The sequence below is a fragment of the Orycteropus afer genome, unplaced genomic scaffold (assembly GCF_000298275.1).
Source record: "Orycteropus afer afer isolate SDZICR_OR568_19922 unplaced genomic scaffold, OryAfe1.0 scaffold00011, whole genome shotgun sequence".
Classification (NCBI taxonomy): Eukaryota; Metazoa; Chordata; class Mammalia; order Tubulidentata; family Orycteropodidae; genus Orycteropus; species Orycteropus afer.
Genome location: NW_006921598.1, coordinates 15,906,120 through 15,925,051, shown reverse-complemented (window position 1 = coordinate 15,925,051; position 18,932 = coordinate 15,906,120). Strand labels below are relative to the sequence as shown.

The 18,932-nt window shown below is 37.1% G+C and overlaps 1 protein-coding gene across 1 annotated transcript in view; it reads left to right on the top strand.

Annotated features, from left to right (window-relative positions):
* LOC103206096 (cytochrome b5 reductase 4) overlaps positions 1–18,932 on the top strand; it is a 138,547-nt gene that overhangs the window by 73,637 nt on the left and 45,978 nt on the right. Inside the window, exons 6-9 of the mRNA XM_007951535.1 lie at positions 6,680–6,705; positions 7,117–7,177; positions 8,448–8,505; positions 18,725–18,818. Of these exons, the coding sequence (XP_007949726.1) occupies positions 6,680–6,705; positions 7,117–7,177; positions 8,448–8,505; positions 18,725–18,818 (239 nt within the window). The remainder of the gene's footprint in view (positions 1–6,679; positions 6,706–7,116; positions 7,178–8,447; positions 8,506–18,724; positions 18,819–18,932) is intronic.

Genomic DNA, 18,932 nt, shown 5'->3' with positions numbered 1-18,932 from the left:
CTTGGTATTTAGACATGTTTTATACTAAGAATATCTATATATTCATGTAAACGTAGAGAACTTCATAAGTCTCTTACTCCAACAATTACTCATACATATAGGCAGTCCTCCTGTTATGAATGTCCAACTTACAGGCAACTCCTACTTGCCCTTTAATATTATGTAAATTTGTTCTCATTTGAAAGAATTGAACCAACCTCTAATTGCAACATTACTCTTCATCACAGTCACCTTCACTTGCTGTTTCACTTGCAGCTTTTAAATCGTGGAAAAAGTTTCAAACTTTCTCTTGCATTTAAGTAAGGCTAAATGAAAACCGTATGCACCTGTGACTTACCTACAACTTCTTAAAGACACAGGAATGGATTCCGTTTATAACCTGAGGACTGCCAGTAGTAGTTCCTTGTGTAACATCCTTGAAAGATACTCATTTTTCCCTCATCTTGAAGTGATTAGGAGTCCTACCCTCTGAAGCAAGACTGAACAAGTCAGGCCCTTGGCCTTACCGCCAGTGTTTGAATGTAGATGACGAGTAGCCCAGTAGTCTACTCTTCTGGGTTAAACAGTCCTCCCTTCCTCAGACATTCAGAATGACTTGAAATCATGATTGACACTGTCACCTTCTCCCCACCCCCTGAAAAATGTTTGGGAGTGGTGGTCAGTATTGACCCATATGAAATGCTTGGGAATACTCTGATTGAACTATATTAATATAAAGTTAGAAGCAAATTATTTTTTCTCTTCATTTGAAAAAGACAAAGAAATTCAGCTAACAAGCTACATTACCAAATGAATGGCCCTTTTTTAACTAGAGAAAATAGTCTGTATTGTATATTAATTGATTTGGTATGTAGTAACACCTGAAGTTTTTTATGTGACGGTATAACATTGCAATTAATGTTATGATTAATGAGGTTTAATTTGGTGACTGACTCTTCTGTGGTACTGTACAGACAATCTGCCATTACAAACTAATTACTTATGCACTGGACATTTCCTTTCCCATCGTATATAGCTTCCAGAACCTTTACTTTCCTATTACCCATCTTTGGATCACTGCATTTAATTAATGTCTCAATTTAAAATTGGCTTTGAGAATTGAACATAGCACTCCACAAGTGGTCTGGCTAGCAGCTGTCTCTCCTGAACTGGATCCTAGAAGATTGTTTTATATATACATATATCATATCTGACTCATTTAAACTTGCAGTCTTTGTATTTTCAGATGTGATCTTCCTGTCTTCTATATCATCATTCAAACAGCTGCTTAAAATATTGACTCACATAGATTAATATTCCACTAGAGACCCACACCTTCAAATTGACACTGATCCATCATCAGTTAGCACTTGGGGAGGAAGAATATTCATTCAGTCCACTTTGCTTTACTTAATCATTCACTCCACTTCACTCCCACATTTCTTCAAATTTTCCACAAGGATATTATGTAAGCCTTTGGGGAAGCAGGGAGGGAAGGAATGTTGAAATCAAGACACATTCCATTGCCTATGGCTTTTCTGTTTTAATAAGGATTATATTTATATGGTATTGTATAGTGTTTCAGAATGTTTGGAAATTGTTTCATTTGGTCTCTCATGAGATTAGGATTGTTTTCATTACTAGATTGAATTTGAGGAAGAGGAAACAGTGGTTTGTATAAGGTCACAGTGATGACACAGCTAAATTTTCTGGTCCTAATCAATCATACAAAATTAAGATTGACTAATGATTTATGAATTCTGCTAATGTCTTTTTTTTTTAATAGAAATTCTTAGATTGTGAAGCTTTTTAAAAAATTTATACATCTAAAAATCCATCAAGAAAGACATTAATCTCTTAATGAAATATCTTTCAATGCTTCTCAAATAATTTAGTAAGATACATCGTCTCTTGCTTTTTGGAATTTTGGAGGAAATATATATATTTTAATTAATATAATTCTGTCCTTTTGTTACAGCAGTAGCTTTGTGGTTAAGCATTCTTTAGGGTCCACTGCTGATCATTTTACAACCTTGGTCTTCTTATGTCACATGTATGGGGCTTTCTTTGTTCTTCTGAAAATTAAGTTGGGTAAGACCTTAGGGCCTACTGTCAATCTTAGTCAGAAAAGTATGCTTGTCTATTATGCTTGCACTTAAGCTTGTCCTTAAACAGATGTTTCTGTGGCTAAAAAGAAGCTTGATAACCTCTAAACTAACTTGTCTCAAAGGTGTCTCCTAACTCTAATTTTATATAATTGCTGTGATTTCTAATCTGAAAACTTCAAGACTCATCAGCAACTAAACCATTTAATTTGTTTTTCTTCACAGTTTGAGAAATACTAATGTAATCAATGCAGTGATTTTCAAAATTATTTAGCAGAGTACTTTTTCTTCCCCTAACTAAATCTTACAGATAGAAACAATTCAATCCTATTGTCAGAGGAAAACATACAATGTTTGCAGAATCTTAAGAATTCTTCTGTGTTTCACAGTTTTCTGGAACAATTTGAAAACCACAGCTTTAGTGAGTGTCTTAGTTACCCAGTGCTGCCATAACAAAATATACCACAATTGAGTACTTGTAAAGAACAGTAATTTATTTTCTCACAGTTTTTTTTGAAACTGTAAGTCCAAATGAGGGCATCCATGCTAGGTGAGGGTCCTTTTTTATACATAGCCCCAGGAGTTCCTAGAAGTTCTTAGCATTCCCTGGTGTTCCCTGGCATTGGTTGGTATTCTTGGTGTCTGTTTCCCTCATATGTGTCTCTGTGTCTATTCTGCCTTTTTTATAACTGAGACATGATTAGGATTAGGACCCACATTGGCATGATCTTGTTAACATAATAAAAGAAAAACTTTTTCAAACAGGATCACATCCACAGCTACAGGGTCTAGTACTTGTGCTCATGGGAGGTACAATTAAATCCACAACAGTGATCTTCTGTGTTGATTCATCTCCACAAGAATGAATAAAATGTAAAAAGCCACAATATTGTGTGTTAGTAAGGTTGTGGAACAAATGGAACTCTCATACATAATTGATAGAAAGTGTATATTTATATGACCATTTTGGAAGATTGTTTAATAGCAACTACTAAAGTTAAACATTTATATATCCACCAGAAGTGTGGATATATATTCTTCACAAATATACATGACATGTATATATATAAGAATATTTTGATAGCACTATGCATAATGAACGTGGCATCGAGATTGGAAGAAGAATCATTAACAACTTGCGACACGCTGGTAACACAACTTGGCTTGCTGAAAGTGAGGATGACTTGAAGCCCTTGCTGATGAAGATTGAACAATACATTCCCCAGTATGGATTACATCTCAATATAAAGAAAACAAAAATCCTTACAACTGGACCTATAAGCAGCATCATGATAAATGGAGAAAAGATTGAAGTTGTCAGAGATTTCACATTGCTTGATTCTACAGTTGACATCAATGGAAGCAGTCAGGACATCAGACGACGTATAACACTGGGCAAGTCGGCTGCAAAGGACCTCTTTCAAGTGCTGAAGAGCAAAGATATCTCCTTGAGGTGTGCCTGAAACAAGCCGTGATATTTGCAATCACCTCATATGCATGTGAAAGCTGGACAGTGAATAAGGAAGACTGAAGAAGAGTTGATGCTTTTGAGTTGTGGTGCTGGCGAAGAATACTGAAAGTGCCATGGATTGCTAAAAGAACTTAACAAATCTGTCCTGGAGGAAATGCAGCCAGAATGCTGGTTGGAAGCGAGAATGGCCAGACTTTGGTCACGATGTCAGAAGGGACCATTCTCTGGAGAAGGATGTCCTGCTTGGTAAGGTGGAGGGTTGATGAAAGAGGGGAAGGCCCTCAACAAGATGGATTGACACAGTGGCGGTGATGGGCTCAAGTATAGCAAGGACTGCAGAGCTGGTACGGACTGGGTGGTGTTTCGTTCTGCTGTACATATAGCTGGTGTGGGTCAGAGATGACTCAGCAGCACCTAACAACAACAACAGCATGCATAATAGCTACAATTGGAAATAATTCAAATGTCTATTAACAGGACAATGAATAAATTGTGGTATATGCATCCATTATAATTCTACTCATCTGTCAACTTGTCATACTGTGATGGTTTGCATGTTGCTGTAATGCTGGAATATATGCTACCAGTATTTCAAAGCCAGCAGGGTCATCCATGGCAGACAGATTCAGTGGTACTGCCAGACTAAGACAGACTAGGAAGAGGGACCTGTCAATCTACTTCTGAAAAAACTGTCCAGTGAAAACCGTATAAATAGCAGCCAAACATTGTCTGGTAAACTGCTGGAAGGTGAGCCCCTCAGATTGGAAGGCACTTAAAATGTGACTTGGGAAGAGCTACCTCCTCAAAGTAGAGTCAATCTTGATGACATGGATGGAGTAAAGATTTTTGGGACCTTCATTTGCTGATGTGACATGACTCAGAATGAGAAGAAACAGCTGCAAACATCCATTACTAATTGAAATGTGGAGCCTACAAAGTATGAATCTAGGAAAATTGGAAGTTGTTGAAAATGAAATGGAATTTTTGAAGAGTGATATCCTAGGCATTAGTGAGCTGAATTGGACTGGTATTGTCCATTTTGTATCAGACAGTCTATGGTCTACTATGCCAGTAATGACAAATTAAGTAGGATTGGTATCACATTCTTTGTCAAAAAGAGCATTTCAAGATCTATTCTGAAATACAGCATTGTCAGTGATAGAATAATATTCATATTTCTATAAAGATGACCAGTTGATATGACTATTACTCAAATTTCCACACTAACCACTAATGCTGAAGATAAAGAAATTGAAGATTTTGAACAATTGATGCAATCTGAAATTTATCAAACATGCATTGATAGTTACTAGTGATTAGAATGTAAAGGTTGGAAGTAAAGAAGAAGGATAACTATTGGAAGATAGGGCCTTGATGATAAAAATAATACCAGAGAGCATATGGTATAATTTCAAAAGACTAACAATCTAGTCATGGGAAATATTAACAACATATATGGTAACTACACAGGTGGACCTCACCAGATAGAATACACAGGAATCAAATTGAAAACGTCTGTGGAAAGAGATGATGGAGAAGCTCAATATCATCAGTCAGAACAAGGCCAGGGGCCAACTGTGGATTAGACCACCAGTTGCTCCTATGCAAGTTCAAGTTAAAGATGAAGAAAATTAAAACAAGTCCATGAGAGCTAAAGTACAGCCTTGAGTATATCCTACCTGAATTTAGAGACCGTCTCAAAATCAGTTGGTTACATAGAACACTAGTGTTTTGGCTACCTAGTGCTACTCTGACAAGTATATACCACAAATGGGGTGGTGTCAACAAACAGGAGTTTATCCTCTTACAGTTTTGGAGATTAGAAGTCTGAGTTCCAGGATCTAGAGTCTAGGGACTGGGTGAAAGCCCCTTGACCTTGGGCTTCAACTCTGCCTCTTGCTCCTGGCCCACTGAAGCTAGAGGCATCTCTTCACTCAGGCAGCTGCTAGCTGCTGAGGCTGACAAACCCGAGAAATTTGGAAGACAGCTATCTGGCCAACCTACTGGAAGAGATCTGTATTTGTGCTCGTTCCAAAGAAAAGTGATCCAACAGAATGAGAATTTATGTTATTAATATCATACACAAGTAAAATTTTGCTGATAAGTCAAAACAGGTTACAGTAGTACATAGGCAGGGAACTGCTAGAAATTCAAGCCAGATTCAGAAGAGGACATGGAATGAGGGATATCATTGCTGATAATGAGAGGGATTTTGGCTGAAAGCAGAGAATACCAGAAAGATGTTTACCTATGTTGTATTGACTATGCAGAGGCATTCAACTGTGTCTATCATAACCAATTATAGATAACATTTAGATGGATTGGAATTCCATAAGACTTAATTGAGCTTAGAATCTTACATAGACCAAGAGGCAGTCATTCAAACAGAACAAGGGGATAATGTACATTTTAAAATCAGGAAAGGTGTGTATAAGGTTTGTCCTTTCAGCATACTTAATTCTGTCTGTATGCTGAGCAAATAATCTGAGAAACTGGACTATATGAAGAAGAATACTACATCAGGACTGGAGGAAGACTCATTGACAACCTGTGTTCTGGAGATGATACAGCCTTACTTGGTGAAAGTGAAGAAGACTTGGAGCACTTACTGAGGAAGATCAAAGACTACAGCCTTCAGTATGGGTTATACCACAACATAAAGAAGAAAACAAAAATCCTTATAACTGGGCCAATAAGCAGCATCATGATAAATGGAGAAAATATTGAAGTTGTCAAGGATTTTATTTGGATTAACAGTCAGTGTCCATGAAAGCAGCAGTTAAGAGATCAAACAAGTGTATTGCATTGGGCAAATCTGCTGCAAAAGACCTTTTAAAAATGTTTAATAAAAAGAAAAAAAGTGAGTTACTTTGAGGATTAAGGTGTGTCTGACCCAAGCCATGGTATTTTCAGTTGCCTTATATACATGTGAAAGCTAGACAATGAATAAGGAAGACCAAAGAAGAATTGATAAATTTGAATTATGGTGTTCAAATTATGGTTGATGAAGAATATTGAGTATATGTACTATGGACTATCAGAAGAATGAACAAATCTGTCTTCAAAGAAGTACTCACTATGACTCGGAACCAACTCGACAGCACCCAACTACCATATTACTTAGTAATAAAAAGAACAAACTATTGAACAGTATGGATAAACTTTCAGAGAGGTCTAGTTTTAATTTATTGCTTATATTAATCATTCTTGCTTGACATAGAACTGTGATGTTTATAATGTTGTGAACCTAAAAAGTCAGACCAGGAGAGAACATATGATTCCACTTATATCAAGGTCAAAAACAGAGAAAAACTAATCATGTTGTTAGAAATTAGGATAGGGGTTATCCTTGGAGGAGACTAATAATTGGAAGTGAGCACAAAGTGGGTGCTGGCTACAAATAGATGTTTAAATTTATGACAATTCATTGAGCTGTACTTTTATGATTTATATCCTCTTATATATGTATATAATATTTTATTAAAAAGTTTACTGGGGGGCGGAGAGGACTGAAAAATGCTGGATGAACCATAGCTATTTTGTTTGTTTTTCTTTATGAAGGCATGCTTCCTAAGAGCCAAGTGACTGATACACTTGCCAAAGAAGGCCCTAGTTCCCCAAGGTATGAATTCTTGTTTTGCTTCTTTAAAGCTAAATCAGTTCTATATCAAAATACACACATTTTTAAAAAAATAAAATAGCTCTGGGTTTGATTTATTGCTTGCTATTAATCATGCTTCTTTGACACAAAGAACTGCAGTACCTCATTTATCAGGGAGAATGAGCTGTTCCATAAATGTGAAGTTTTAATATAACTGAAGTTTAATCCATTTGAAACATCAAAGTTTAAGATAATATTTAAATTTTTTCTGGATATAAAATATATATTCATGGTAGAAAACTTGTACAGAGAAATACAAAAGAAAGTGATAAAAGAAGTGACCGTTTTAATTCAGTCAGTCCTAGATAAGTATCCTTAACATTTTGTTTATTTCTTCCAGTTTGATTCATATACTGCCAATTTCCATATCCTATTTTTGTAAAATTGGCATCAGTATATCCTATGAATGATCTCCTATGTCATTGAATATTCTGCTAAAACATTTTTGTCTACATTCCATCATATGTCCATATTATAATTTAACTATTTTTGTATACCTAGTTTGTTTTGTTGATTTTTAATGGAAATCTTTCAAAACGTGTTGCACACCCTAATTATCTTAGTTAATTGTTAATGATATATATATTTTTTTCCTAACGTCATTTGAAATGCCCTCATTTACAAATACGTATGTTCTCTCCCTCCTTTCTCCTCATTGCCAGTCTATGATTCTAACAGCATCATCCTGCTATGTTTGTTAATTATTTTCATATGCAGTTTTAAATTAAGGACCTTAAGATACCTCTAGGACTTGCCTATGGGTGCCTATAGGTATTAAATGCAAAAACTGTATCAATTTGATCAATAGCTGTAGCAAAACAGAAGACAGTTATACCTTAAGTTTTACTATCAACTTATTAAACTACCTTGATGAGTTGATTTCTTTAGTAAAGAATTATGGATACAAGAATGTAGATTTCTTCATGCTCCTTATCAAAACATGTTGTGCTCTTTTATGACTTTGATAAAAGATGTTAGTAAAGAAGTATGTAACCTTTATAAAAGGTGTTTTGTCAAGAACAATTTTTGTTTTTACTCAAGTTGGAACAGACAAGGTATTTTAAATTTAGGAATAATGGTCAGTTACATAATGAAGAGCTGAACATGGTAAGTCCACTGTTGATTCAGAAAAAGTTTAACCTAGAGAAATATTTCTCACTGTAAGTTTTAAACATTTAATGATTTAATGTATGTTAATGAAATATGATTATTCATTCTTAATGTTTTACAGCTATGACTGGTTCCAAACAGAGTCTTTAGTCACCATTGTCATATATACTAAACACAAGGTAAACACATCATTTTTGTTTCCTTCCACCTGTTTTTATTGTTGTCATTGTTGTTTTGAGGGTATACACAGCAAAGCACACCACCAGTTCAGTATTTTCTACATACACGATTTGGGACATTGATGACATTCTTTGAGTTGGACAGCCGTTATCACCCTCCGTTTCTGAGGTGTTCTCCCCCCTTAACATAAATTCACTGCCTCTTAAGTTTCCTATATCTTTTGAGTTGCCAAAAAAAAAAAAAAGCATAGTGCATAAGGCAGGCATTCTTTACTAGTTAAGCTAAACTATTGTTTGGTTTTAAGTAGACTAGGGACATTTTTGGTTTAAGGTTTAAAGATTATCTCAGGACAGTGTTTCAGTGGACAGTCGTTCATCCAGCCTTTATGGCTCCAGGAAATCTGGAGTTTATGAGAATTTTAAATTGTCTTCTGCATATTCTCCTGTTTGATCCCCTATAGAATCCTTGATCAAAATGTCCAGTATTAGTAGCCAGGCACCATCCAGTTCTGATGGAATAGCAAAGGTGACAGCTGTTCCTGGAAGCAGTTAGCCACACACTCCATATCCTCCTCCTGTTCCTAACTCTTCTTCTTCATCTATTGCTATAGGTGGATAGAGACCCATTGTTGTACCTTGGGAGGAGCTCTGGTGATGCAGTGGTTAAAGCATCTGGCTGCTAACCAAAACATTAGCAGTTTGAACCCACCAGCCACTCTGCAGAAGAAAGAGGAGACAATCTGCTTCCATAATGATTTACAGCTTTGGAAACCCTATAGGACACTTCTACTCTGTCCTATAGGATCACTATGAGTCAGAGTTGACTTAGTGGAAGAGGGCTTGGGTTGTGCCTTGGATGGCTACTTGCAAGCTTTTAAGATGCCAGGCATTATACACTGAAGAAGGAGGTAAAACAAGCACCAAACATGCTCTTAGGCCAATTAACTGGGATGCCCAATTTCATGGGAAACTATGACCCCAAACCTCAAAACCAAGGAAACAAATCCCATGAGGTTTTTGGTTGTATATGCTACCAGGGCTTCTTTTTTTTTTTTTTTCCTAAGCAGTTTCAACAGCTACTCTTTCTGTTGTTGTATGTATATCTATCACACAGCTTTTGGTAAACACATCTTTAAAATCAGGGGAAAAAGAAAAATAAAAAGAATTATGTGCCACATACATCTGAACTCTTTTCTTGAATTAACTTATTAATGCCTCACAGTAACTATATGAGATAGATACTGTTGTTATCCTCATTTTATATTTGAGGAAATAGAGATTAAGTAATTTATCCAGCGTTGCACAGGAAGTGGCAGATTGGTCGGTTTGGGTCCCAGCATTCTGGCTCCAGACAGTATGCTGTTAATGACCATGCCATATCCTCTTTAAAAAAAAATTCTACAAACTGGACTAGGAAATAGTTTATATACTTTTCTATGATTTAAAAAAAAAAAAAAAAAAAGTGGATTTCAAACATGAGAATACCAGTTAACTTCATTATAATGTTCACTATTGAACGTAAGAGATTGTATTGCTATGGGTTAGTATGCTAAAACCACTAATGGGGCTCAGATACCCTCTTGAAACTAAAATTGAGGAGATAATCCACTTAGTAAATATTTATTTGACAGTACTTACTTTATTTGAGGTACTGTCTAAGGTAAGAGTGTAAAGATGGACCATATACATAAAGACTTGGCTTTCATGGGGCTAGTTAGGAAATCAGATAAATAAGCTGACAATTTACAACATCTCCAAACATGTGCTCCAACAACTGGCAAGGTTCCCACACATTGAGGAACTGTTGATTTAAAGACAAGTCTGATAGCTGGGAATCTTTGAAAATCCATGCTACTTTTATAGTAGCTGAACCGCATCTGAGCCAGTGGGGTCCTCTGACTAATGCAGCATGATTTGACCATTCTGCAGCAGTGACTTGCTCTGCCTGATGCAGCCAGGAGGGCCAGAGGCACTGCTTTTCTTTTCTTGCACTCCCTCTCACTATTATCTCCTCATCCAAAACTAAGAGGGTAAGGGCTACGGAGGTCGGGGTCTGCTCCTAAGAATAATACCAATGGTCCACAGAGGATGGATTGCTAAAGGAAGGGGAAAGGTACAAAGAGTGTGTTCAGTGTATGATATAAATGACAGATACCAAAGTACCTTGCACCAAGGCTATGTATAAATGGTTGATGTTGCCAGTTACCATCAAGTTGATTCTGACTCATAGTGACCCCATGTGTGGAAAGTAGAACTGCTCCCTAGGGTTTTCAAGGCTTGTGTCCTTCAGGAGCAGATCAACAGGCCTATTTCCCTAGGCATCACTGGGTGGGTTTGAACTGGCAGCCAGACTTTCAGGTAGTAATACCAAAAACCAAAACCAAACTCATTGCCATCAAGTCAGATCAGACTCATAGTGACCCCTTCTTCAGTTTCCAAGGAGGTATCACTATGGAAGTAGATTGCCCAGTCTTCCTTCTGAAGAGTGGCTGGTAGGTTTGAACCTCTAGCCTTCTGCTTAGCAGTCACATGCCTTAGGCAGTACACCAGCAGTGTTCCTTCAGCTAGTAATAGAACTCTTTTTTTTTTTTTTTTTTTTAATTTTATTGTGTTTTAGGTAAAAGTTTACACAGTAAATTAGTTTCCGATTCAAAAATTTGTACACAGATTGTTCTGTGACATTGGTTGCTCTCCCCACAATGTGTCAGTATTTTCCCCATTTCCACCCTGCCTTCCTCGTTCCCATCCATCCAGTTTCCCTGCCCACACTTGCCTTCTCATTTTTGCTTTTGGGCAGATGTTTCCTGTTTGGTCTCATATAGTTGATCTGAAGAGCACATTCCTCACAGGTGTTTTTGTTTATTTTATAGGCCAGTCTATTATTTGGCTGAAAGGTGACCTCCAGGAGTGGCTTCAGTTCCGGGTTAAAGGGGTGTCTTAGGGCGATAGTCTCGGGGGTTCCTCCAGTCTCTATCAGTCCAGTAAGTCTGGTCTTTTTATGAATTTGAGTTGTGTTCTACATTTTCATTCCATTCTAACCAGACCTTCTGTTGTATCCCTGGTCAAAACTGTTGGTAATGATAACTGGGTATCATCTACTTCTGATCACAGATAGAAGAGGCTGTGATTCATGTGGGCCATTAGTCCTTTGGACTAATTGCATCTTTGAGTCTTTCCTTTCTTTCTCTCTTTGCTCCAGGGGAGAAGAGACCAATAGTTGCTTCTTAGATGGCCACTCCAAAGCTTTTAAGACTCCAGATGCTACTCACCAAACTAGGATATAGAACATTAACTTTATGAACTGTGTTATGCCAGTTAACCTAGATATTCCCTGAGACTTTCAAACTAAGTGCCACAAGGTATTTGGGTATGTGTAGGAAGTTTCTATAATTGTATCCCCTATATGCTTTATTATATAAATGAATGTATATGCAGCACTTATAAATACATATATACAGATGCCTACAACTATACCTGTATGTGCACATGCACGTGCTCCTATATGCCCTCCAGCACCTGTAGAGTATACATATCTACCTATGTAACTGCTAACAGATTTTTAGTTGTTATTACTATTGTTGCAGCTTGTATATGTTATAGCATTGTTGTCCTTTATTCTTACATACCTCTCAGTGTCTTCATTAACCTTGATCACATTGTACCTACTTCCCTGTTACTGTGTATTGCCCTTCCCTTTACCAGAATTGACACATGTCTCTGGTAGCATAGCGCCTAAGGCATTTGACTGCTAACCAGAAGGCTGGCGGTTCAAACCCACCAGCCACTCCCCAGAAGGAAGGTTGGGCAATCTACTTCCATAGTGATACTCCCTCAGAAACCCAAGGAGGGGTCACTGTGGGTCGGATCCGACTCCACGGCAATGGTTGCGTTGCGTTACTATCTAGTAAGTGATTCTCCCTCCCTCCACCTCATCCCTGGTAATCATCAAATAATGTTGCTTTCTTTGTGTAAACCTATTCTTGACTTTTTAAAAAGTAGTGTCATACAATATTTGTCTTTTTGTGTTTAACTTATTTACTCAACATAATGTCCTCCAATTCATCCATGTTATATTTTGTGGTCTAATCATTATTCTTTATCATTATGTAGTATTCTGTTATATATATATGCCACATTTTGTTTACCTGTTCTTCTGTTGATGGACACTTAGGTTGTTTCCATCTTTTTTCTTTTGTGAATAATGCTGCAATGAACATGGATGTGCATATGTCTATTCATGTCACTGCTCTTATTTCTGTAGGATATATATGTAGAAATGAGATTGCTGGATCATATGGTATTTCTATTTCTAGCTTTTTGAGGAAGTGCCATAGCATTTTCCATAGTGGCTGTAGCATTTCACAGTCCCACCAGCAATATATAAGAGTTCCAGTCTTCCCACAACTTCACAAACATTTGTTGTTTTCTGGTTTTTTGATTAATGCTATTTTTGCAGGGGTGAGTTAGTATCTGATTGTATATTTGATTTGCTTCTCTAATGGCTAAGGAGTTCTGGTGCTACAGTGGTTAAAACATTCAGCTGCTAACCAGAAGGTTGGCAGTTCAAACCCACCAGCCGCTCCGTGGAAGAAAAATGAGACATTTGGCTTCTGTAAAGATTTACAGCCTTGGAAACCCTGCAGGGCATTTCTGTTCTTTTCTGTACAGTCACTATGAATCAGAATCAACTCGATGGCCGTGGATATGCTTTTGTAAATGGCTTATAATCACAGGCATCTCTTCTTGGGTTCGTTAGCCGCCTCAGTGTCTTCCTTTGTGAAGTATATGTTCATGTCCTTTGCCCATTTTTTGATTGGCTCTTTTTATTATGGAGTTGTTGATGTTTTCTATATATTTTAGAAATTAGACCCTTGTCAGATATGTTATTGCAAATTTTTTTTCCCAGTTTTTAGGTTCTCGTTTACTTTGTTATTAAATCTTTTGATGAGCATAAGTATTTAATTTTTAAGAGATCCCGTTTATCTCGTGTTGTTTGTGCATTTTCAGTTGTTTTGAATAGTGTGTTCATGCCATAACTTAAGACCCCTAGCTTTGACCCTATGTTATCTTCCAGGAATTTTATAGTTTTAGGTTTAAGTCATTGATTCATTTTTAGTTAGTTTTTGTCTGTATTGTGAGGGATGGCCCCTGTTTTATTATCAACAAATGGATATCCAGTTTTGCTAGTGCCATTTGTTAAAGAGACTGTCTCCTCCTCATTGAATGGACTTTGACACTTTGTTGAAAATCAGCTGGATATACATATAAATACATCAACTGGATGTATTTACTTGTGAGTTCTAAATTCTGTTCCATTGGTCTCTGTTGATGTACCAGTACGAGGCTGTTTTGATTACTGTAGCTGTATGGTAAGTTCTGAATTAGAAAGTGTGAGGCCTTCTACTTTGCTCTTCCTCGGTAATGCTTTAGCTATTTGGGATCTTTTTCCTTTCTGTATAAAGTTGGAAATTAATTTTTCCATTTCATTAAAAAATGTTGGTATTTGGATTAGGATTGCATTAGGTCTATAGATTGCGTTAATTCGTATTGACATTTGCACAGTGTTAAGTCTTCTAATCCATGAGCATGGTATGTTTTTCCATGTATGTAGGTCTCAGTTTCTTGCAGTAATCTTTTTCATTTTACTTGTATAAGTCTTACAGCCCTGGTTAGACTTATTCCAAGGTGTTTTATCCTTTTGGGGGCTATTGTGAATGGTACTGTTTTTCTTGCTTTCTTTTTCAGAATTCTTCTTGTTAGTGTAGAGAAATCCAACTGATTTTTATATGTTGATCTTGACCTCACCACTTTGCTGAATCCTTCTGTTAGTTTCAGTAACTTTCTTGGAGAATTGCTGGAACTTTTCACATGTAGCACATGTCGTCTGTGAATAGGGATAGTTTTCCTTCTTCCTTACCAATTTAAGTATGCTGTATTTCCCTTTCTTGCCTATTCTGGCTAGACTTGAGTACAATATTGAATAAGAGTGGTAATAACGGGCATCCTTGTAGGTTCCCATTCTCAAGGGGAATGCTTTCAGTCTCACTCCCTTGAGAATAATGTTGACTCCTGGTTTTGTATTATGTTTAATACATAATATGTATTAATTATGTTGAAGAATTTCTCTTCTAGTCCTTTTTTGCTGGAAGTTTGTTTTTTTAAATCAGCAAAACATGTTAGATTTTATCAGATGCTTTTTCTACATTGATTGAAATGATCATGTGATTCTTTTCCTTTATTTATGTGGTGATTTACATTGATTAGGAGCTCTGGGGGTGTAGTGCCTAAGGCATTTAACTACTAACCAGAAGGCTGGTGGTTCAAACCCACCAGCCACTCCTCAGAAGGAAGACTGGGCAATCTACTTTCATAGAGATACCACCTCGGAAACCCAAGGAAGGGTCACTGTGAGTCAAATTGACTCGATAGCAGTGAGTTTGGTGTTTTGAGTTTTACATTGATTGATTTTCTAATGTTGAACCACCTTTGTACCCCTAGTATGAATCTTACCCGATCATGATGTATTATTTTTTTGATAAGCTATTTGTGGTACATTACTTACTGTGGTTCTTCTGGCCATGGTCTTTGTGACTCTCACCAGATAACTTTGGTGGAAATACATAAATGCAAGGTGCTTTGTGGCCAACCAAGGGTATTGGATAGCTTGTTAGTAATGTAAATAAAGTACATGGCACCTTTGTAGGGGAGGGACCATGGAAATTAGGTGTCTGGAACCCTTTTGTGGGGATTGGTCAGTTTTGTCATTGTGCTTGCCTTAAAATGAGCCTGCCCAAAGGCAGAGGGGAGGATCTCACTGCCATCAAGAGAGAGAAGCTGGGAGTGGAGTGCGTCTTTGTACTGAAGATCCTTGCACAAAGACCTACAGCAGAGAGAAGTGATGGCAGCAGAGGCAGCCGAACCAAGAGAACGGCATGAGACAGGGCAGAGGGCTTGGAGCCCTTGGAGCGAGAAGGCTGAGTGCCTTTGGGCAGGAGAATTGCTGGTGAAGTGGGGTGCGCCTATCAGAGCTAAAAGAGCTTTGTAATGCTTGCCTGAGCAGGGCAGAGGCTAGGCCAAGAAGCCAAGGGCCAAAGAGAGGTGTGCCTATAGGCATGGCAGAGGAGAGGATCACCTGATCAATGAATTGTAACCTGAGCATCCCTGAACTTGAAAGGTAACCTATTGCTTCCCTAATAAACCCCATAATCATGATTATTGCCTGTGAGTTCTGTGTGGCTGTTGCAATGAATTATCAGACCCAGCAGAAAAGTAGAGAGTGACCTGGGAGGGACAGTTCGTGTCAGAATTGGTGAAAAGGTTGGAGGGTGGCATCATGTCTGGCCTTACAGGAATCAGCTTTGGACTATTGCTGTTCAGCCTTTTCTTTCCCCCTTATGAAGTTAGAGGAGGTCAGAGGATGCCACCTCCATGCCCTTTGTACACTATTCTGTTGGTTATAATTTCGTTGAGAATTTTTATGTCTGTATTCATGAGGAATATTGGTCTGTAATTTTCTTTTTTTGTAGTATCTTTGCCTGGCTTTGGTATCAGGGCTATGCTGACTTTCTAGGTGAATTAAGGAGTATTCCTTACTTTTCTGCATTCTGGAATTGTTTAAGTAGAATTGGTGTCAACTTTTCTCTGAATGTTGTTAGAACTCTCTAGTGAAGCCATTTGGGCTGGGACTTTTTTTTTGTTTGGCGTTTTGTATGACCTCTTCAATTTTTTCTTTTGTTATAGGTCTATTTAGGTTTTCTACCTTTGTTTGTGTTAGTTTAGGAAGATAGTGTATTTCTAGAAATTTGTCCATTTCTTCTAGGTTTTCATATTTGTTAGATTACAGTTTTTCACACTATTCTATTATCCTCTTTATATTGGTTGATTCTTTTGTAATATTGCCCATTTCATTTGTTATTTTGGTTATGCATATCTTCTCATTGTTCTCTGTCAATTTGGCCAGTAGGTTGATCTTGTCAAAGAACCAACTTCTGGTTTTGTTGATTGTTTGTATTGTTTTTAAAATTTTATTTATTTCTGCTTTGATTTTTATTGTTTCTTTTCTTAGGTGACTATAGACTTCTTTTGTTTCTCCTTTTCTATTTGTTCAGTTATCAGGTTAATTTGTTGATTTTGGACCATTTTTTCTTTTTTGATAGGTGCATTTATTGCTATTAAATTTTCCTCTGAGCATTGTTATTTTGTGTCCCAGAGAATTTGGTATGCTGTGTCTTAATTCTCATTTGATTCTGAGAATTCCTTTATTTCATTATTTTTTTTCCTGTAGCACATTGGTTTTTAAGTAAGGTGTTATTCAGAGTCCATGCATTTATTTTTATCCTTTGCTCTATCTGTTTCCAGTTTTAGAGCATTATGGTCAGAGAATATTCTTTGTATAATGTCGAGTTTTTAGAATTCATTGAGCCTTGCTTTGTGGCCTAGAATATGGTATAACCTGGAGAATGATCTACATGCATTGGAGAAGAATGTGTGCTGCTGTTGAGTGTGTGTTCTGCATGTGTCTGAGAAGTCAAGTTGGTTGATTGTGTTACTTAGATCTTCTTTGTTGAGTCTATATCTTTGTATTTTTGTTGAGTTTCCAACTGACTGGAAGAGATTCATATTTGTGCCCGTTCCAAAGAAAGGTGATCCAAGAAATGGGGAAATTATTGAACAGTATCATTAATATAAAAGGAGCTCTGGTGGCACAGTGCCTAAGGTATTTGATTGCTGACCAGAAGGTGGGTGGTTCAAACCCACTAGCCACTCCAGGAAAGAAAGATGAAGCAATCCACTTCTGTAAAGATTTACTGCCTTGGAAACCCAATGGGGTTTACTATAAGTAGGAATTGACTCGATAACAGTGGTTTTTGTTTTGTTTTGTTTTCATTATTAATGTAACATGGAAGTAAAATTTTGCTGAAGATAATTAAAAGCAGGTTGCTGCAGTACATTAACAGGAATGTCCAGAAATCCCAGCCAGATTCAGAAGAGGGTGGGAAAGAGGGCTATCACTGCTGATGTGAGAAGGATCTTGGCGAAAGCTCAGAATACCAAAAAGATATTTACTTGTATTGTATTGACTGTGCAAAGGCATTTAACTGTGTATATCTTAACAAATTATACATCACATTGTGAAGAGTGGAAATTCCAGAACATTAAATATGCTCATGTGGAACCTATACGTAGACCAAGAGGCAGTCGTTTGAACAGAACAAGGGGTTACTACGTGGCTAAAATCAGGAACGGTGTGCATCAGAGTGTATCCTTTCACCATAATAACTCACTCTATACACTGAGCAAATAACCTGAAAAACTAGACCTTATGAAGCACACCATATCAGGTTTGGAGAAAGACACAATAACTACTTGTGATATGCAGATGACACAGCTTTGCTTGCTGAAAGTGAAGAAACTTAAAACATACACTGATGAAGATCAAAGGCTACAGCCTTCAGTATGCATTAAACTTCAACATAAAGAAACCAAAAATTCTTACAACTGGACCAATAAGCAACGTGGTAAATGTAGAAAATAATAAAGTTGTCCAGGATTTCATTTTACTTATATCCACAATCAACCCATTAAAGCAGCAGCCAAGAAATCAAATGATGTACTACTACCTTTGTCAAATCTGCTATAAAAGACCTCTTTAAAGGATTTAAAAATAAAACCTTGAAGACTAAGGTGTACCTGAACCAAGCCATGGTATTTTCAATAAGTTTATATAAAAGCTAGAAAATGAATAAGGGAGACTGAAGAAAAATTAATATCTTTGAAATATGGTATTAACAAAGAATATCGAATATACCATGGACCTCCAGAAGAATGAACAAATCTGTCTGAGAAGAAGTACAGCCTGAATGCTCCTTAGAAGCGATAATGGCGAGCCTTCATCTCACATACTTTGAACATGTTTTCAGAAGGAACTAGTCCCTGGAGAAGGAGATCATGCTTGCTAAAGTAGAGGGGTCAGTGAAAAAGTGGGTCAATCCCTCGACAAGATGGATTGATACAGTGACTGCAACAGTAAGGTGGGCTAAAACATAGCAATGATCATGAGAATGACAGTGGATCAGGCAGTGTTTTGTTCTGTTTGTAGGGTTGCTGTAAGTTGGAACTGATGACTTGACAGCACCTAACAATAACAACAGTAGTTGTAAAAGTTCAGAAAAAAATAATTCTCTTTTTAATCTTTCCCCTTTTTTGCATTCTGTTTAAGGATATCAATTTAGACTCGGTTATAATTGATCATCAAGATGATTCCTTTAGAGCAGAGACAGTTATCAAGGATCGTTCATATTTGATACATCTTGGTGAGTATTTTTATTAATGGACTCTATTAATGGACTCTATTTTCCTTTGGGAGCTCTGGTAGCATAGTGGGTAAAGCACTTGACTGCTAACCAGAAGGCTGGCGGTTCAAACCC